The 21,283-nt window shown below is 47.3% G+C and overlaps 1 protein-coding gene across 6 annotated transcripts; it reads left to right on the top strand.

The window, feature by feature from the left end:
- The first annotated feature begins 643 nt into the window (after positions 1-643).
- On the top strand, positions 644-15,321 carry palm1a (paralemmin 1a). 6 transcript variants are annotated; one of them, XM_030434300.1, is made up of 10 exons: positions 644-710; positions 5,262-5,307; positions 7,839-7,919; positions 10,243-10,370; positions 10,493-10,556; positions 10,743-10,764; positions 12,767-12,835; positions 13,239-13,304; positions 13,820-13,951; positions 14,303-15,321. In XM_030434300.1, the coding sequence occupies exons 1-10, from the start codon at positions 706-708 to the stop codon at positions 14,866-14,868; spliced, it is 1,179 nt and encodes a 392-aa protein (XP_030290160.1). In that variant the 5' UTR covers positions 644-705; the 3' UTR covers positions 14,869-15,321. The 6 variants fall into 6 exon arrangements, with proteins under 6 accessions (XP_030290160.1, XP_030290159.1, XP_030290162.1 ...); XM_030434299.1 differs by having other exon boundaries at positions 13,230-13,304; XM_030434302.1 differs by lacking the exon at positions 13,239-13,304.
- Positions 15,322-21,283: the final 5,962 nt, after the last annotated feature.

The raw sequence follows: 21,283 nt of genomic DNA, 5'->3' as shown, positions 1-21,283 counted from the left end.
TCTCCCCCCTGGTGGGCGGGGCCCTCCTCCCTCTCTCCCCCCCTCCCTCTCTCTCCCCCCTGGTGGGCGGGGACCCCCTCCCCTCTCTCTCCCCCTGGTGGGCGGGGCCCTCCTCCTCTCTCCCCCCCTCCTTCTCTCTCCCCCCCGGTGGGCGGGGCCCTCCTCCCTCTCTCCCCCCTCTCCTCTCTCTCCACCCCCGCGGTGTGGCGGGGGCCCTCCTCCCTCTCTCCCTCCCTCCTCCCTCCCCCCCCGGTGGGCGGGGCCCCTCCTCCTTCTCTCTCTCCCCCCCTCCCCTCTCTTCCCCCCCGGTGGGCGGGGACCCCCTCCCTCTCTCTCCCCCTCCCTCTCTCTCTCCCCCCCTGGTGGGCGGGGCCCTCCTCCTCCTCTCTCTCCTCTCTCCCCCCCTCCCTCTCTCCTCTCCCCCTCTCCCCCCCCCGGTGGGCGGGGCCCTCCTCCTCCTCTCTCTCTCCCCCGCCCCCCCCCCGGTGGGCGGGGCCCTCCTCCTTCTCTCTCTCCCCTTCCCTCTCTCCATCCCCCCCTCCCTCTCTCCCTCCCCCCTGGTGGGCGGGGCCCTCCTCCTCCTCTCTCCCCCCCCCCCCCCCCCCCCCCCCCCCCCCCCCCCCCCCCCCCCCCCCCGGTGGGCGGGGCCCTCCTCCCTCCTCTGGGTCTCAGTCTGATGCTCGTGGCTGCAGCGGACTGATCATCATGGAGTGAGTACACTATGATTTCTTCTTCTTCTCTTCATTCACGTGCCTCTGTTCTTCTTCTTCTCCTGTTACATTCTCTGTTTGTTGATGAAGGACAGTTGAAGTTGACCGTGAGCGCGCGCTGTCTCGTGTGTCGTCATCGTGCGGCATCAGACCGCTGAGTCAGGATCTTTGTTGCCGGGAAACAGCGGGAGGAGAAGCTGCGCACCAAACTCCGTTCAAAAATCTGCAGAATTAAGAGGAGCGGTGAAGAGTGCGAGTCACTGCGGCCGACATCACAGGTCCACTCAGTTTGGACCGGGCCGAGTGACGCGCGCTCTCTCTGCTCTACTTTCCTGTGCGGAAGCAGACCAGACACAGCTGAACACTCGTCAACGAGCCGCACGAGCTCTGATCATTACATATCGATCAGTTTTACTCATGAAGGACCTGATTCATGATCAATAGCTCAAGTTGGACACGATAGGACACGGTGACTTCCGGTCACAAAAAGTAAAAGCATGGACCCGCTCATATGAATATTAATCATGATCAACTTTAAACTGCAGCTCAGAGTGATCATCGTTACGTCAGCACTTTAGTTATTATTAGTTTAAGTATAAAGAGACAAACCGAACATGAAGATTCAACCACAGGGTCAAAATTAAAGAAGATGAACTCAAAATAAATTTCCTGTGATTTAAAATCACTTCACATGATTTTAACGTCATAAAAAACAAAGTTTAGATGATTACTTGTTTTTAGATTCTGATGTCTGTTCTCATAAGTATTTGATGTAATCCACATTATTCTGCTGAGTTAACTCAGAGGACAGACTTCCTGTTGTGTTCACACAATGTGTCTCACATCAGATGAAAAAAAACATTGACTTGTATTTTATGTTAATCAATGAGCTCTGTCCTGTTCAATAAATCAATCAAATCAACAGATTAGTTCCTCAGAGCGCTTCAGGTTCAAACGCCTGTGAGGAAGTTTAGTGAGACTGAAGCATTTCATGTGTTTGACGCGGAACAGAACTCAGATATTCTGCTGAAGAAGAGACGGGTGGAATCACAATGATGAAAGACTAATGATGATGATGATTATAGTAATTATAAATCCTTGATGTCTGCTCTGTTTTCTGAAACTGTTTGTGTGTCAAGCCAAACTTTTTTCATTGAATATTCAAAGACTCAATATGACGTATGTACAGCTCGCTCCCGTCTGAACAGCTGTAGTTTTATTTTGAAGGTGAGTGAGGCTGACTTCTGGTGTGCAGTGTGTGCTGCAGCGGGGGGGGGGGGGGGGGCCTCAGGGGGCGGAGCCTCAGGGCGGATTCATGACAAGGACACAGAAGAGTTCAGTGAGGCTGAACACAAGGAATCATTTTACATCTTTTATCAATAATAACAGCTTTTGTGTCTTTAATGTGAAAGACACAACAGGAAGTTGCTCTGAGAGGAAAATCTACAGCTCCTGTTTGTCCCAAACATTCTTTATTTTTAATTAATCAATAAAGTCTCCAAAATCATCATCCACTCTGTCAGTGGTTAATATTGATTTCCAATCAGTGATTGATCGATCCGTTCAGGAAGTCCTAACAGATCCTGGTTTAATCTGATCTTCATCCGTCTGTTCTTGTCTGTCCTGGTCTGTCTGTGCTCACCTGTCTGTCAGTGTGTTTACATGACACTCAAGAAAACCGAATTACTGTGTTAGTCCGACTATGATTGGATTTCTAAGATGCATGTATACACCTCAGTCTGACTAAAATCTGACCGGATCGGATTTCTCATAGTCGAATTAAAGCACCCAGATTATTGATTGATAGTCTCATTACTCCTGCATGTATACGTTCCATCAGATCGGACTTTGCGTTCTGCGCAGGCGCGCGATTTTTTCCCCGGGACTGTGAGCCGGAAGTAGAAGGACGGCGGCGTCTTTCCTCTGAAATCACCGCCAGAAAGAGAGAAAGAGCTCCATTGTGCATCTAGTTTGTGTAATTATCATGTACACCATATATGAAGTGTACAAAGATGGAGCTTCGTCTCGCTCTTCGTACGCCATCTTTCTGGAATGCCGAGGCAGTTTGTTGTTGCTGGTGACGTAAAGAGGTCAGCCGGAGGTGTTTCTGTTACCACTAGTTGAAATGGGTACAGCGCCACCTAGCGTACCGGGTATGACATGCTGACAGGACAATAATCCGGTTTTCTCACCAGCATGTATACTCGGATAATTGCAGTTGTCTGACTGAGTAGCAGAGTCGGACTCTGGCTGTAATCTGACTAAACTGTGCATGTAAACATACTGTGTGCTCACCTGTCTGTGCTCACCTGTCTGTGCTCACCTGTCTGTGCTCACCTGTCTGTGCTCATCTGTCTGTGCTCACCTGTCTGTGCTCACCTGTCCTGGTCTGTCTGTCCTCTGTGACTCAGCTTCAGCTTTTCATATTAAAAGTCAAAGATAAACCAGAGACAAACTGCTGACTCACTTTGGATTATTAATCGGTCTCATTACCCATCATGCCTCACTTCTTATAATCAACCTGGTTTCTTTCATCAATTATTGATCGACCAGAATCAGCTGACCCTGCTGGAAAACCCAGCATAGACCAGCACCAAAACACAACATATGCTGGTCTTGCTAGTGACTGGTCACTATGTTGGTTTTTCCAGCAGGGGATCTGAAGCTTCTTCTAAATATGTACTGACACACATACTGGTCTGGTCTGGACTGGTCTGGTCTGGACTGGACTGGACTGGACTGGACTGGACTGGACTGGTCTGGTCTGGTCGCTGCTGATCTGTGTCGGGGAATGGACAGAATACCAAGAACACAAAGACCATCAGACACGCTCAGGTACAGTTTGCTGAAGTCAGAAACAGGAAGTGAGTCCAAACTCAACAGCCAATTAGAGACACAGTCACACTGAACTGGACAATGAGAGACCAATTAGGGACGAGCTGCAGGTAAGGAAGTGGGTGGGGGAACCACAGGTGATGGAGGAAGAGGAAGAGATGTTTTCTTTGTTGTTTATTGTTTGCAGTGTTTGTTTGTAGTTTTTGTTTGTAGTTTTGCAGCTGAGCGAGCGTCCTGTGTGTCCAGTCCTGCTGCTCTGCAGTCTGAACTGGTCTCCAGTGGACCCAGTACATAGTGTTCTCTCTCTGCAGCTCAGATAGTCTGTTGTCAAGTCCGGTCTCCGTGGAAACGGATCCTTTGAGTTCAGCTTCAGTAAAACAAAACCAGTTGAACATTGCTGAGCTCAGCACACCTCAACTGGTTCCCAGTTTAGTAGAGCAGCAGAGACTGTGAACGCCTCACAGACCAGACTGAAACTGTGTTAATGTTCATCCTGACGGATGTTTCTCGCACACAGGGGGTGTTCTTGACGGTCTCACATCATGGTGTCAGACCTGCAGGTGGAGATCCTGGACTGACAGAGGCTGACAGGGTCAGACTTTAACCAGCACATTAGCAGAGAGCTCAGAACCATCCTGACACAGTTCACACCTCAAATGTACAGAACTTTAAGTGAGTCTGAAGAGCAGAGTGAAGACGGAAACTGTTCAACGACACCAGAGTCTGTTCACATGAATCTCCTTCATCATCATCAGTCAGCTGACTGCACCATGTTAAACAAAGGAGGTTCAGTTAGAACGAGCTAACAGCTAATGGCTATGTAGTTTCTGGGCTCTCTTCCTCAAAGGTGTCGGCGTGTAGTTTGATGATAAAAGAATTCTGCGGAGGCAAGGCTGGGTGGAATGATAGAGCAATCTCTATTGAAACAGTTCTTCAAGCCAGCATCCGGACAGAGTGCGGCAGCCCTCTGGAGTTCTCAAATCTATGGTAAAGGTAATGCCAAACGGCATCGTCCTCTGCTCTATCAGAAGTCCTATCGAACCCTCGATCTTAGGAGATCTGCCAAATGCCACCCCCGATTCTCTACACGTGGGATCCCTCTTAAAGTCCCTAGGGCGGTACCTGCCTACTTCTAATTGGTTGCTGGAACAGGTTAAATTTAAACTGAGTTGAATTAAATGCCCCAAATGTGTTCCAGTCCAGATACCTCAGCTAACTGTCATGTGACAGCCAGGCTGCAGATGAACAGAATGCTCTGTGAGACCCAGAACACCCAGAACACGTCTGGGTCCAAACATCCATCCTGTTTGTGGAGCAACGAGTGGTTGCTGAAGGAAGTGCAGTGTTTGTTTGCTGCTCGTGTCAGAGAGAAATCTGAGTTCTGATCCAATGATATTCAGGAAGTGCTCCAGTCACCGCTTCATATTTTATTTAGTGTGTTTCTATTATCTGGTACTTCCTGTTCAGATAAATGAATTATCGATTGGCATTCTGTGGCCCCGCCCATACCACTGACCCCATGGGTGAAGCCACCCCGCCCCCTGGTATCAGAGCGGGACGAGTCTCTGCTGTGGTGACGGAGCTAAAAAATTGTGTACTGTGCCCTTAAAGGCTGAAAACGTGGTTTTGTTAGATATACAATGTTATAAACATGTTCTAATCTGTGTGTGTGTGTGTGTGTACGCATGTGTGCGCGTGTCTGTGTTTGTGTCTCAGGGTCAGTGAAGCTCTCTGTCAGCAGGATCGACTGCAGCTCCTCTCAGTGAGTCCAGTTTACACACCATCAGTGAACACACCACACACACACATATTATTAAACACACATATGATCACGTGTGTGCAGTGGCGGTTCTAGACTAGTTTTTACAGGGGGGCCAGGTTGGGGCCAGCTTTTTTGTTAGGGGGCACATACAACCCTGAAAAAAAGAGAAATCCCTCATTCAGACAAAACAGTGTTTACAATTTCAGCAATTTTGATTGGGTAGTAAACTGCTGAGACACTTTATTTCTGCCTTTCCCATCAAAACAAAGTCATTGCAAGAAATTTGTCATTGTATTATTGATGCAGACTCCTTGTCGGGGGGCCACAGGGGGGTCCAGACTCGGTGTTACGGGGGCACTGGCCCCTGTTGGCCCCCCCTAGAACCGCCCCTGCGTGTGTGTGTGTGTGAGATCTATAACCTCTGACAGCAGCAGATATTTGAAACCTCACACAGACACACCCTACAGCCTGTCAGCTGATCTAAGCTCTGTTCACTAATGCACTTATTGATCCACACACACACACACACACACACACACACACATATCCACTTCCTGCGTAGCTATTTCATGCTGCAGTGTGTCAGACATCAGCAGTAACTGCAGTATGTTCCTCTGTGTACTGTGTGCTTTTAAACTGTAAAATATGTTTGAATTAAGTACTGCTGACCTGTCAGAATACTGCAATACACACTGCAATACACACTTTAAAACACACTGTAATACACACTGCAATACACACTGCAATACACACTTTAAAACACACTGTAATACACACTGTAATACACACTGCAGTACACACTGTAATACACACTGTAATACACACTGCAGTACACACTGTAATACACACTGTAATACACACTGCAATACACACTTTAAAACACACTGTAATACACACTGCAGTACACACTGTAATACACACTGTAATACACACTGCAATACACACTGCAATACACACTTTAAAACACACTGTAATACACACTGTAATACACACTGCAGTACACACTTTAGTACACACTGTAATACACACTGTAATACACACTGTAATACACACTGCAGTACACACTGTAATACACACTGTAATACACACTGTAATACACACTGCAGTACACACTTTAGTACACACTGTAATACACACTGCAGTACACACTTTAGTACACACTGTAATACACACTGTAATACACACTGTAATACACACTGCAGTACACACTGCAATACACACTTTAAAACACACTGTAATACACACTGTAATACACACTGCAGTACACACGGTAATACACACTGTAATACACACTGTAATACACACTGTAATACACACTGCAGTACACACGGTAATACACACTGTAATACACACTGTAATACACACTGCAGTACACACGGTAATACACACTGTAATACACACTGCAATACACACTGCAATACACACTTTAAAACACACTGTAATACACACTGTAATACACACTGCAGTACACACTTTAGTACACACTGTAATACACACTGCAGTACACACTTTAGTACACACTGTAATACACACTGCAGTACACACTTTAGTACACACTGTAATACACACTGCAGTACACACTTTAGTACACACTGTAATACACACTGCAGTACACACTGTAATACACACTGCAATACACACTGCAGTACACACTTTAGTACACACTGTAATACACACTGTAATACACACTGTAATACACACTGCAATACACACTGCAGTACACACTTTAGTACACACTGTAATACACACTGCAGTACACACTTTAGTACACACTGTAATACACACTGCAGTACACACTTTAGTACACACTGTAATACACACTGCAGTACACACTGTAATACACACTGCAATACACACTGCAGTACACACTTTAGTACACACTGTAATACACACTGTAATACACACTGTAATACACACTGCAATACACACTGTAATACACACTGTAATACACACTGCAGTACACACTGTAATACATACTGTAATACACACTGTAATACACACTGTAATACACACTGTAATACACACTGTAATACACACTGCAGTACACACTGTAATACACACTGCAGTACACACTGCAATACTCACTTTAGTACACACTGCAGTACACACTGTAATACACACTGTAATACACACTGTAATACACACTGCAGTACACACTGTAATACACACTGTAATACACACTGTAATACACACTGTAATACACACTGCAGTACACACTGTAATACACACTGTAATACACACTGCAGTACACACTGTAATACACACTGCAGTACACACTGTAATACACACTGTAATACACACTTTAGTACACACTGTAATACACACTGTATACACACTGCAGTACACACTGTAATACACACTGTAATACACACTGCAGTACACACTGTAATACACACTGCAGTACACACTGTAATACACACTGTAATACACACTTTAGTACACACTGTAATACACACTGTAATACACACTGCAGTACACACTGTAATACACCCAGTTTCTGCTCTCTGACCCCATTTCATATCATGCCTCAGGAGAAGAGGAAGTGGCAGACTGAGATTGAGAACAAGAAACGTCAACTGGAGGACGACAGGAGAGCACTGCAGCACCTGAAGGTGAGACAGACACACAGACAGACATCCTTATTGAACCCTCATATATTGATTAGAACTGTGAAATATTAAAGATATTAAAGCACATTGATGAGATGAGCTGAGTCGCCCGGTGTGACGCAGCAGCTTCCTCTCAGCCTCCTGCTGTCTGTTTACTTGTTGCAGTGAGCTGGCCTTCGTCCTTCTGGGCCGTCAGGTGACTGTTACAGTGCAGATCCAGAGGTGTAGTGACTCTGAGCTGTGAGGCTGCAGACTTAGAGCAGCTGCAGAGTAAAAATATCTGCAGCTGATCTCAGATCAGCCCAGTTTAACGCAGGAACAACAACAAACGCTGTGACTGCAACACTGTAGCATTCAAAATAACTCTGAGTATTTTTTCCACAGCTGCTTACATCTGATCACATGATACATTCAGGCGAGCAGCTTCACATATCATCTGATCTGGAGTCATTGATGAAGTGATGCTGCAGAACCACAGAGAATCTGGACTGCATGAACGCTCAGAGTCGGTCCTCTTTCACCATTAGACCACAGTTATGGAAGATAAATGATACACAATCTGTGAATTAAACCCAAATTAAGACACAGTTGAAATGAAAATGAAAAGTCAGTAATTGTTAATGGATCGCTGCTCTGACAGTAGCTGTTTTTATTCTGGGCAGCAAGCCGCCAACTTGGCCGTCCTTTTGGCGGCTTGGTCCGCAGATTTAGACAGAGGCCAGTATATTGGGGGTCTGTTTTGGTCCGCCAATTTGCCGCCTCGGAGGGTACACTTATTTCTGCCTCGCCTGCTATCTAAAACCGAGGCGTCAATGTGCCCCTGCGTGAGGTGGGCGGAGGTGTCAATGACCTGCACTGTTGTGCGACCCACAGCCGGGGAGTTTTAAAACCAGGAGGAGGAGGAGGAGTTTATTTATTTAAAACAGGGACAATGCACAAAAGAACATTAATCTTGTAAAACAAGAAAAAATGTATTGAGCCAGGTTATAGCAGTTTTGCTAGTTTCCGCCTGTAGTCCCTGGGCAGGTAAGAACAGATGAAACAACAACAATATTAAAATCGTTGAGATATGACAGAATAGAAAATGATGTGAAATAGCTGATCACAGCAGTTAGTCCATCACTTCGTCCGCGGACATTAAGATGAACAACTGGCTGAGATCCAGGAGATGCAGCGTCTCCTCGGTCTCTGGAGCTGTTTGGATGTGTTAGCTTATTGTTGTAGCGGCAAGCTAGGAACGGTTGCCAGTGCTAAACTCCAATGGGGTGCAATGTAAAGCTCTTATATTGAAGACAAATTCGTTGTCACTGTTCACAGCCCAACTTCGTGCTTTACGTCACATCACACGTTTACGCCTACCTCAGTGGCGGCTTTTGGTAAAGGAGGAATATTACGCATCCCTTTTAGAAAGACAAGGCGGCACATTACCGTCCTTACCTTGGAGCAAATGTGCCGCCTTTTCTTTCTAAAAAGGGCTAATAACTCTTATTAACAGTTTATAACCTACACAGTCAACTGCAGCCTGAACGATTACGTCCTGATTCTGGTTTGGTTGAAATGAACATTTGCAGGATTCTTGTGAAACGTTCATGAATGAGCCTGTTTCCATCAGATCTCATCACAATAAAAACATTTAATTACAATAAATATTGTCACCCTCAGACTGTATAATTATTGAACCATGTCACTGATTGTTTTAATACCTCCTGACCTCTTTCTATGACTCTGTGGTGGCATCAGCCATTTTCTATGGAGTAGTCTGCTGGAGCAGCAGCATCTCGGCAGCAGACATGAGGAGACTTGATAAACTTATCAAGAAGGCCAGCTCCACCCTGGGATGCCCTCTTGACTCAGTGCAGGTGGTGGGAGAGAGCAGGATGATGGACAAGCTGTCATCGCTGCTGGTGCAGGAGTCCCGCCCCCTGCAGGTCACTGTCACAGCACTGGGCAGCTCCTTCAGCAACAGACTGATACACCCTCAGTGTGTGAAGGAGAGGTATCACAGCTCCTTCCTGCTGCTGTCAGACTGTACAACCAGCACTGCTCCATGTAGACCTCACCCTGTACTCTGCACTGTGCAATAAGCCTGTACAAACTCATTCCAACACCCATATTTATTATGTATATTTAAAATCTGTATATAAAAATGTGTTGCTCATTTTTTTGCACTATTCATGTAAATATGTATATACATCGATTCTATTTTTCTTTCCTTTTTAATTATTTTGTCTATTTTGCTATTGCTTTGTCTTGTAATTTTCTGCTGTTGCGACAAACAAATTTCCCCGTCTGCGAGACATTAAAGGATTTCTGATTCTGCCTCCAGTCGAAGGCACTAAGAGAGCGCTGGCTGCTGGACGGAGCTCCCACCGCTGGACCAGAACAGGATGAGGTGAAGAGACAGCTGGAGCAGGATGAGGCCAAAACCAGGACCCTGGAGGAGACGATCGACAGGTCTGAGACAATCTGGTGTAATCCAGGTGTCTGGAGGAGTGGATGACATGTGAACACACATGTTGATGTGATTCAGTGAGTGATGACATCATCGTGGTAAGCATCCTGTCTGTGTGCTGCAGGTTGGAGCAGGAGCTGGTCAGTCTGGAAACTGGAGGTGTGTGTGAGACTGGAACACACACTACTGTGAGTACACACACGCACACACACACACACACACATTACAGTAGTCAGATTACAGTCATGATGTTGCTTGTTGCATGTTGTGGCTGTAATGATCAAAACAGCCTGTAGATGGCACCATCAGGACTTCAGGTTGACTGATTGTAGTTTATTTTGTTGAACTTCCTGTCTGTTTCTTTGTGCCAGCAGGTGTCATCTGGACCAGTTGAAGGTACGTTGTTTTTGTTGTTTTTGTTGTTTTTGCTGCTGTTGTTGTTTTTGCTCCTGTTGTTGTTTTTGCTGTTGTTGTTGTTTTTGCGGCTGTTGTTTTTTTAGCTGCTGTTGTTGTTGTTGTTGTTGTTTTTGCTGTTGTTGTGGTTTTTGCTGTTGTTGTTGTTTTTGCTGTCGTTGTTGTTGTTGCTGTTTTTGTTGTTGTTGAATTTGCTGTTGTTGTTGTTGTTGTTTTTGCTGTTGTTGTTGTTGTTGTTGTTTTTGCTGTTGTTGCTTTTGCTGTTTTTGTTTTTGCTGTTGTTTTTTTTGCTGTTGTTGTTTTTGCGGCTGTTGTTTTTTTAGCTGCTGTTGTTGTTTTTGCTGTTGTTGTTGTTGTTGCTGCTGTTGTTGTTTTTGCTGTCGTTGTTGTTGCTGTTTTTGCTGTTGTTGTTGTTGAATTTGCTGTTGTTGTTTTTGCTGTTGTTGTTCTTGCTTTTGCTGTTTTGCTGTTATTGTTCTTGCTGTTGTTGCTGTTGTTTTTGCTGTTGTTGTTTTTGTTGTAGCTTTTGCTGTTGTTTTTGTTGCTGTTATTGCTTTTGCTGTTGTTGTTTTTGCTGTTGTTGCTTTTGCTGTTGTTGTTTTTGCTGTTTGCTGTTGTTGTTGCTTTTGCTGTTGTTGTTTTTGCTGTTTGCTGTTGTTCTTGCTGTTGTTGCTTTTGCTGTTGTTGTTTTTGCTGTTTGCTGTTGTTGTTGCTTTTGCTGTTGTTGTTTTTGCTGTTTGCTGTATTTGCTGTTGTTGCTTTTGCTGTTGTTGCTTTTGCTGTTGTTGTTTTTGCTGTTGTTTTTGTTGTAGCTTTTGCTGTTGTTTTTGTTGCTGTTATTGCTTTTGCTGTTGTTGTTTTTGCTGTTGTTCTTGCTGTTGTTGCTTTTGCTGTTGTTGTTTTTGCTGTTTGCTGTTGTTGTTGCTTTTGCTGTTGTTGTTTTTGCTGTTTGCTGTTGTTCTTGCTGTTGTTGCTTTTGCTGTTGTTGTTTTTGCTGTTTGCTGTTGTTGTTGCTTTTGCTGTTGTTGTTTTTGCTGTTTGCTGTTTTTGCTGTTGTTGCTTTTGCTGTTGTTGCTTTTGCTGTTGTTGTTTTTGCTGTTGTTGCCTTTGTTGTTGTTGTTTTTGCTTTTGCTGTTATTGCTTTTGCTGTTGTTGTTTTTGCTGTTGTTGCTTTTGCTGTTGTTGTTGTTGTTGTTGCTGTTTTTGCTGTTGTTGTTGAATTTGCTGTTGTTGCTATTTGCTGTTGTTTTTGCTGTTGTTGTTGTTGTTGTTGCTTTTGCTGTTGTTTTTGCTGTTGTTGTTGTTCTTGCTGTTGTTGTTTTTGCTGTTGTTGTTGTTCTTGCTGTTGTTGTTTTTGCTGTTGTTGTTTTTGCTGTTGTTGTTCTTGCTTTTGCTGTTTTTGCTGTTATTGTTCTTGCTGTTGTTGCTGTTGTTTTTGCTGTTGTTTTTGTTGTAGCTTTTGCTGTTGTTTTTGTTGCTGTTATTGCTTTTGCTGTTGTTGTTTTTGCTGTTGTTCTTGCTGTTGTTGCTTTTGCTGTTGTTGTTTTTGCTGTTTGCTGTTGTTGTTGCTTTTGCTGTTGTTGTTTTTGCTGTTTGCTGTTTTTGCTGTTTGCTGTTGTTGTTGCTTTTGCTGTTGTTGCTTTTGCTGTTGTTGTTTTTGCTGTTGTTGCTTTTGCTGTTGTTGTTGTTGTTGCTGTTTTTGCTGTTGTTGTTGAATTTGCTGTTGTTGCTATTTGCTGTTGTTTTTGCTGTTGTTGTTGTTGTTGCTTTTGCTGTTGTTTTTGCTGTTGTTGTTGTTCTTGCTGTTGTTGTTTTTGCTGTTGTTGTTCTTGCTGTTGTTGCTTTTGCTGTTGTTGTTTTTGCTGTTGTTGCTTTTGCTGTTGTTGTTTTTGCTGTTGTTGTTGCTGTTTCTGTTTGCTATTGTTGCTGTTTGCTGTTGTTGCTTTTATTGCTGTCAGCTCTCTCACTGTGTCTCTGTGATCAGCTGTACAGGTCAAAGGTCACAGCAGCCGTCAGCAGGATAGACCTGCAGTTTCACCTCAGATAGTTCAAGGTGAGACTACTCTGTTCTACCTGTAATCAGATTACAGTAATCAGATTAAAGCTTGTATCATAGACATTTAGAAATTACATTACATTTACATTCACATTCAGGGCCTTTTAATAGACGCTTTTTAGTCCGAAGCACAACATGTCACCTCGACCTATTTTTTTGAGGGGGTGGGAGGGAGTCATGCTTTGCAGAGTGGAGGTGGAGTAGTCATAGTGGTCATAGTAACCAGGGTAAAGTAATCCTGTTATATTGGTCACACTACAGTAGTCAGATTACTTTAATCGCATTATCATGAGGTTATTGTAATCAGATTACAGTGAGTCTGAATGAGTAAAGTGTTGTGATGACCTCACACTCAGAGCTTCAGTCTTTGCTGTGTCTCTGTTCCCATGAGCCTTTGCAGAGGTCAAAGGTCATAAAACCCCTCGAATGAACAAAGCGAGAGAGGCGACGGACGAGATGAAGAGAGGTGAGTCTCTGAAGTCAGTGGAGAGCTCTGATTGGCCGGCTCACAGCAGCTATAGGAATCTGCTGAGCCAAAATGTCTGCCTGCTGGACAAAAGACAAAATCACTTCCTGTCTACCTGATGACTGTTTCCTGTGTGGTGTAAACAGAGGACAACACACGACTGTCTGTCTGTCTGTAACTGATGTTTCATCACATCCAGGTCATAAGTCACACTCTGTGACACACACTCACCTGTGACACACACTCAATAGAAAAGAGACTGAGAGCCAAACAAACATGGCTGCCTCATTGATAATGGTGATCGATTAGTGTGAGTGTGAGCTGAACAGAGAGCAGCTCACCAGAGGTCAGAGGTCACAGCATGCAGACAGGTGACAGGAAGAGTTCAGGTTCAAGAGTGACGTTTAACCTCCTGTCTGTCTCTAACAACTGTGTGTGCGTGTGTGTGTGTGTCCGTGTGTGTGTGTGTGTGTGTGTGTGTGTGTTGACCCTGCGTGAACTCCTCTGTCCTCCAGCGATGTACTCTGTGGAGATTAAAGTAGAGCGGGATAGAGTGACGGGGGAGACACGGGTTCTTTCCACTAACACCAGACTTCCTGTTGATCTCTCTCACCAAGGGGTCAAAGTGTACGAGGATGAGCAGAAAGGTGATGATGTCAACAAATTAAAATGAAACATGAGCTGCTTTTAGAGAGAAGAGAGAGTTTAAGTCCTGAAGAACCAGATGTTCACGACACCGTCGCATTAAACATCCACACATCAACTCTGAAGTAAAACCTGACTAGCTGCTCCTCTTCCTCCTCCTCTTCCTTTTCCTCCTCCTCTTCCTTGTCCTCCTCCTTTTCCCCTTTCTCCTCCTCCACCTCCTCATCCTCTTGCTCCTCCTCCTCAGTTATGTACAGGTGTGCTCTGGTAGACTGTGACATCATTCAGAATAATGTGTTTCTACTGGTCCATCAGGTGTGTGACAGCCAGGTGTGTCTGTCTCTGTCACTCAGTTGTCCATGAGATGAACGGTGAAGATGGCGTACAGCTGCTCAGCCTCGACGAGGTTGAGGAGCTCATCCACAAAGCTGACGAGGCCTCGATGATGTCACAGACTGTCGCCACGGTGACCTCTCTTCCGACAGCAGAGGTCCAGGAGGAGGAGGCAGGTCCTAAACAGCCTCCGGTCGCTGTGGAGATCACAGGACTGGAGGCCAAGATGGCCGGTGAGGCAGACATGGAGGAGGCGAGCGCAGAGAAGCCCGTCACCATGGTGTTCATGGGATACCAGAGTGTGGAGGATGAGGACGAGACGAGGAAGGTGCTCGGGCTGCAGGGGACGGTGAAGGCCGAGCTGGTTCTCATCGACGATGGGAAATCTTCACCTGGCGAAGCGAAGGAGGAGCCAGTAGCTCCGCCTCCCTCTGTCTCTACTGTGCCGCCCCCCTCCACCAAACCTGCGGAGGCGGGGGTGGTGGCGAGTAACGGGGAGACAGCGGGTGAGGCAGAGGAGGTGAAGGGAGGAGCGGTGGAGATGAAGAAGGAGAAGTATCCGTGTAAGTGCTGCAGTGTCATGTGATGCTGCGTCATGTGATGCTGCAGGGGGCGCTGCTCTGAATATAATCATCTGAAAACACACAGACGGAGACTTTCAGGACAAAAACTACAGGAACTAAACTTCACCCACTGCCTCAGCCCCGCCTCTAACAACATGACATCATTTCCTGTTTCTCATCTCCTCTGTTTTATAAAACTTTACTTTTTCTATTTTCTTGAAGCCTTTTTACTTTTGTACTCCTCGTGTGTCCAGCCTCTGATTAGCATTAGCTTTAGCATTAGCACTAGCATAAGCCCGGCAGTCCTGACCTGTGTAACATGAGCCTCCACTGATAGAAACACTGAATTAATGTCATATTTATTTGGTTTTGTAAGTTCCTCCTGCTGCAGATTCTGTCTGTCGGAGTCTTTTTAGCTTCTTTTGGTTTTATAAAAGAAAATAAACGTGAGCCGATGGCTCGACTCAGCAAAAACAGCAGATTTTGTATTTTTGTGACATCACAGACGCCATCGACATCATCACATCATCACATCATCACATGACATCACTGCATCCTAAACCTGCAGATTTCATCCATTCAGTCAGCAATGTGATATGACTGACGAGCTGATTGATCTCTAAGCCCCGCCCCCTCAGTTCCTGTTGCGAACCTGTCCAGGTAACAGTGATGACAGACAGGTGAGCTCCAGCAGGTGTCTGTTGATCCTCTTTCATAGTGACATGCAATCAGATTACATATCAAACATCAGTGAAACAAAAACAATCTACACATTTTATGAAACTAAAAATATATAAACATTAATTTATATCATTAAAGAACAGGGAAGAGGTCCAGTCTGAACACAGACAGACAGACGGACGATCCGGTCCAGCTCATTACCTGTTCCTCACACAGTGCTCTGCTCTCAGGGCGGCCATGTCATCATTGTTGTTGTTGTTTAAATCTTTTTTGCAGCTGATCAGTCAGTGAACACAGCATGACATCATCCTAATGACATGCAGCTGTGAGACGTCCTCAGAGACAGACATACGTCAGGTTTAAATTGCTTCATGTCTTCCATTGACAGAACTGAACTGATCTGCTGACGTATGGCCGACAGAAGAAATGGACAAGCTGGTCCTGGTTTAGTTCAAAGAAGAGACATCATGTCCTCTGAGGAGCAGGAACGTGATCATAGACTGTGGACATCCCAAGGTGAAAATATCAGAAACCAATAAAACATCTCAGCTTCATGTTTATGTCGTCTCATCAGGACACCCTGTGACACCTGAAGTCTCCATGGAGATGGACTGGGCCTGTAACGGTTTTTAATGGTGTTCATGGTCTTTCAGCAGGATGAGTTCAGCTGCAGCCAGGAGTCAGCATGCTCACACATCTGTATGATGTCAGAAGACTAGGCGTGCTAGGATGATGGTGGGAAGATGGTGGGACAGGTGGTGGGACGATGGTGGGACAGGTGGTGGGAAGATAGTGGGACAATGGTGGGCAGATGTGGGACGATGGTGGGACGATGGTGGGCAGATGTGGGACGATGGTGGGAAAATGGTGGGAAGATGGTGGGACAGGTGGTGGGACGATGGTGGGCAGATGTGGGACAATGGTGGGATGATGTGGGACGATGGTGGGCAGATGTGGGACAATGGTGGGACGGTGGTCAGCAGATGTGGGACAATGGTGGGACGATGGTGGGAAGATGGTGGGACGATGGTGGGCAGATGTGGGACGATGGTGGGGAGATGGTGGGAAGATGGTGGGACAGGTGGTGGGAAGATGGTGGGACAGGTGGTGGGAAGATGGTGGGAATATGGTGGGACGATGGTGGGCAGATGTGGGACGATTGAGGGACAATGGTGGGACGATGGTGGGCAGATGTGGGACGATGGTGGGACAATGGTGGGACGATGGTGGGACGATGGTGGGCAGATGTGGGACGATGGTGGGACGATGGTGGGCAGATGTGGAACGATGGTGGGCAGATGTGGGACAGTGGCGGGACGATGGTGGGCAGATGTGGGACGATGGTGGGCAAATGTGGGACGATGGTGGGACAATGGTGGGCAGATGTGGGACGATGGTGGGATGATGGTGGGATGATGGTGGGCAGATGTGGAACGATGGTGGGCAGATGTGGGAAGATGGTGGGCAGATGTGGGACGATGGCCGGACGATGGTGGGTAGATGTGGGACGATGGTGGGCAGATGTGGGATGATGGTGGGCAGATGTGGGACGATGGTGGGACGATGGTGGGCAGATGTGGGACGATGGTGGGATGATGGTGGGCAGATGTGGAACGATGGTGGGCAGATGTGGGACGATGGCCGGACGATGGTGGGCAGATGTGGGATAATGGTAGGACGATGGTGGGCAGATGTGGGACGATGGTGGGCAGATGGTGGGAAGATGGTGGGATGATGGTGGGCAGATGTAGGACGATGGTGGGCAGATGTGGGACGATGGTGGGACGATGGTGGGCAGATGTGGGACGATGGTGGGCAGATGTGGGATAATGGTGGGAAGATGGTGGGCAGATGTGGGACGATGGTAGGACGATGGTGGGCAGATGTGGGACGATGGTGGGAAGATGGTGGGCAGATGTGGGACGATGGTAGGACGATGGTGGGAAGATGGTGGGACGATGGTGGGCAGATGTAGGACGATGGTGGGAAGATGGTGGGCAGATGTGGGACGATGGTAGGACGATGGTGGGACGATGGTGGGCAGATGTAGGACGATGGTTGGCAGATGTGGGACGATGGTGGGCAGATGTGGGACGATGGTGGGATGATGGTGGGCAGATGTGGAACGATGGTGGGCAGATGTGGGACAGTGGCGGGACGATGGTGGGCAGATGTGGGACGATGGTGGGCAAATGTGGGACGATGGTGGGACAATGGTGGGCAGATGTGGGACGATGGTGGGATGATGGTGGGATGATGGTGGGCAGATGTGGAACGATGGTGGGCAGATGTGGGAAGATGGTGGGCAGATGTGGGACGATGGCCGGACGATGGTGGGTAGATGTGGGACGATGGTGGGCAGATGTGGGATGATGGTGGGCAGATGGTGGGCAGATGTGGGACGATGGTGGGACGATGGTGGGCAGATGTGGGACGATGGTGGGATGATGGTGGGCAGATGTGGAACGATGGTGGGCAGATGTGGGACGATGGCCGGACGATGGTGGGCAGATGTGGGATAATGGTAGGACGATGGTGGGCAGATGTGGGACGATGGTGGGAAGATGGTGGGATGATGGTGGGCAGATGTAGGACGATGGTGGGCAGATGTGGGACGATGGTGGGACGATGGTGGGCAGATGTGGGACGATGGTGGGCAGATGTGGGATAATGGTGGGAAGATGGTGGGCAGATGTGGGACGATGGTAGGACGATGGTGGGCAGATGTGGGACGATGGTGGGAAGATGGTGGGCAGATGTGGGACGATGGTAGGACGATGGTGGGAAGATGGTGGGACGATGGTGGGCAGATGTAGGACGATGGTTGGCAGATGTGGGACGATGGTGGGCAGATGTGGGACGATGGTGGGATGATGGTGGGCAGATGTGGAACGATGGTGGGCAGATGTGGGAAGATGGTGGGCAGATGTGGGACGATGGTGGGATGATGGTGGGCAGATGTGGAACGATGGTGGGAAGATGTGGGAAGATGGTGGGCAGATGTGGGACGATGGCCGGACGATGGTGGGCAGATGTGGGACGATGGTGGGCAGATGGTGGGAAGATGGTGGGCAGATGTGGAACGATGGTGGGCAGATGTGGGAAGATGGTGGGCAGATGTGGGACGATGGTGGGAAGATGGTGGGCAGATGTGGAACGATGGTGGGAAGATGTGGGAAGATGGTGGGCAGATGTGGGACGATGGCCGGACGATGGTGGGCAGATGGTGGGAAGATGGTGGGCAGATGTGGGACGATGGTGGGAAGATGGTGGGCAGATGTGGGACGATGGTAGGACGATGGTGGGCAGATGTGGGATAATGGTAGGACGATGGTGGGCAGATGTGGGACGATGGTGGGCAGATGGTGGGCAGATGTGGGACGATGGTGGGCAGATGTGGGATAATGGTGGGAAGATGGTGGGCAGATGTGGGACGATGGTAGGACGATGGTGGGCAGATGTGGGACGATGGTGGGAAGATGGTGGGCAGATGTGGGATAATGGTAGGATGATGGTGGGCAGATGTAGGACGATGGTGGGACGATGGTGGGCAGATGTGGGACGATGGTGGGCAGATGTGGGATAATGGTGGGAAGATGGTGGGCAGATGTGGGACGATGGTAGGACGATGGTGGGCAGATGTGGGACGATGGTGGGAAGATGGTGGGCAGATGTGGGACGATGGTAGGACGATGGTGGGCAGATGTGGGACGATGGTGGGCAGATGTGGGACGATGGTGGGACGATGGTGGGCAGATGTGGGACGATGGTGGGCAGATGTGGGATAATGGTGGGAAGATGGTGGGCAGATGTGGGACGATGGTAGGACGATGGTGGGCAGATGTGGGACGATGGTGGGAAGATGGTGGGCAGATGTGGGACGATGGTAGGACGATGGTGGGAAGATGGTGGGACGATGGTGGGCAGATGTGGGACGATGGTGGGCAGATGTGGGACGATGGTGGGCAGATGTGGGACGATGGTGGGTCGATGGTGGGCAGATGTAGGACGATGGTGGGCAGATGTGGGACGATGGTGGGCAGATGTGGGACGATGGTGGGCAGATGTGGGACGATGGTGGGAAGATGGTGGGACGATGGTGGGCAGATGTAGGACGATGGTGGGCAGATGTTGGACGATGGTGGGCAGATGTGGGACGATGGTGGGCAGATGTGGGACGATGGTGGGCAGATGTGGGACGATGGTGGGAAGATGGTGGGACAGGTGGGAGGATGATGGTGGGACAGGTGGTCCACAAACTCAAGAGATAAAGGCTGTTTGTGTGTAAGATCTAATGACAGGACTGTTTTAAATCACTCTTTATCATCATTAGATGTGAACAGCTCGTTTGTTATTATTTAGTTGTGTTAAGTGTTAATGTTAGCTGAGGTAACCATGGTTACCAGCTCCTGTCTCTCAGGCCCTCAGTTTGTCCTCATCCTGTTGAACTAATAACCTCATCTGAACTCTTCTCTTCCTGCAGAACATGAACACTCACTGCATAAATAAATGTGGACAAAAAAAGTATGATTATTATGTGACATCATCTCTGCTGGTCGCCTGACTTCTGTTACAGGAGGAGGTTAAAGTTACAGGAGGAGGTTAAAGTTATGGGAGGAGGTTAAAGTTACGGGAGGATGTTAAAGTTACGGGAGGAAGTTAAAGTTACGGGAGGAGGTTAAAGTTACAGGAGGAGGTTAAAGTTCAAACAGCTGGATGAAACTAAACTTCTTTAATTTTGAGTTTTAAAAACAAGCTCTGATCTTCCTAGTTGAATGATTTGTCAGCAGGCGAGGACAGATATGGGCAGGTGAGACGAGGTGAGACGAGGTGAGATGAGGGGGGTGAGGGGGACGCTGCCCCCCTCTGGTTGTGTCTGTATTTCCAGCTCTAGTTTTCTAGTAAACACACTGACCTCTTCAGTCTCTCTGCTGGTCTTCTGCTGCTCCTGTGGGGGTCGCTCATCCTCTCTGTCCAACATCTGACACTAAATACAGTCTCATATCACCAGACCAGATAATATCCCGATATTCATCAGCTGTAGTGTTAAAGGTTGCTAAACTTGAGTTTTGAAGGAGGAGCTTCTTAAAAGAGCTCTGTGTGGTTTTGTAGAAGCGATTCAAACTGACAACTTTAATATTTACAATATTAATGAGGTGAGGATACAAACTGTCTCCATCCGTGAATAACAAGCTGTTCTGTTCTCAGAGGAAAATGAGGTCTCAGAACACTGTAACCTAAGAGGTGGCAGGGTCCGCCACATATAAACAGAGTAAAACAGTATAAATGTTGTTGTCCTCTAAGGTCAGTTTGTTTATTCAGTTCTTTGAGGCAGAAATGAACTGCTCATTAACACTTCCTCAGCAGAACTACAGACTGCTTCTTTAAAGAACCCCCTCTGATCAGAGATGGAACATCCTGTCGGAGTTAAAGGTCTGTAACGTTCACAAGCCAGTCTGTGAACTTTGACCTATCTCACAGCATTTAGGGGCTGCCCACACAGATGAAAACAATCTTTTTTTCCTCTGTCTTTCTTGGCATTGTTTCAAGAATATTTGTGTCCACACGGATCCACTGAAAACGACTCAAAATGCTGTAGTTCATATTCCAGGCCTACAGGTGGCGCTTGAAATTCAGAAGAAGACACGGAGCATGCGCATAAAGCTTGCATGCTGTGAACAGACAGAAACAAGAAGAAGATGAAAATGGCTAGTGCAAGGAAACCAGAATCGTTTGTGTGGACCGAGAGGTCGAACT

This window comes from Sparus aurata, chromosome 11 (genome assembly GCF_900880675.1).
Source record: "Sparus aurata chromosome 11, fSpaAur1.1, whole genome shotgun sequence".
NCBI lineage: Eukaryota > Metazoa > Chordata > Actinopteri > Spariformes > Sparidae > Sparus > Sparus aurata.
Note: the sequence above shows the minus strand (reverse complement) of the source record. Positions and strands in the feature narration are given on the sequence as shown.

What these genes read in the sequence shown, in the direction of transcription:
- palm1a (XM_030434299.1), top strand. An exon ending in GAGCACTGCAGCACCTGAAG is followed by an intron (nt 7,920 to 10,242) that starts GTGAGACAGACA and finishes TTCTGCCTCCAG; the next exon opens with TCGAAGGCACTAAGAGAGCG. An exon ending in AGACTGGAACACACACTACT is followed by an intron (nt 10,557 to 10,742) that starts GTGAGTACACAC and finishes TTGTGCCAGCAG; the next exon opens with GTGTCATCTGGACCAGTTGA.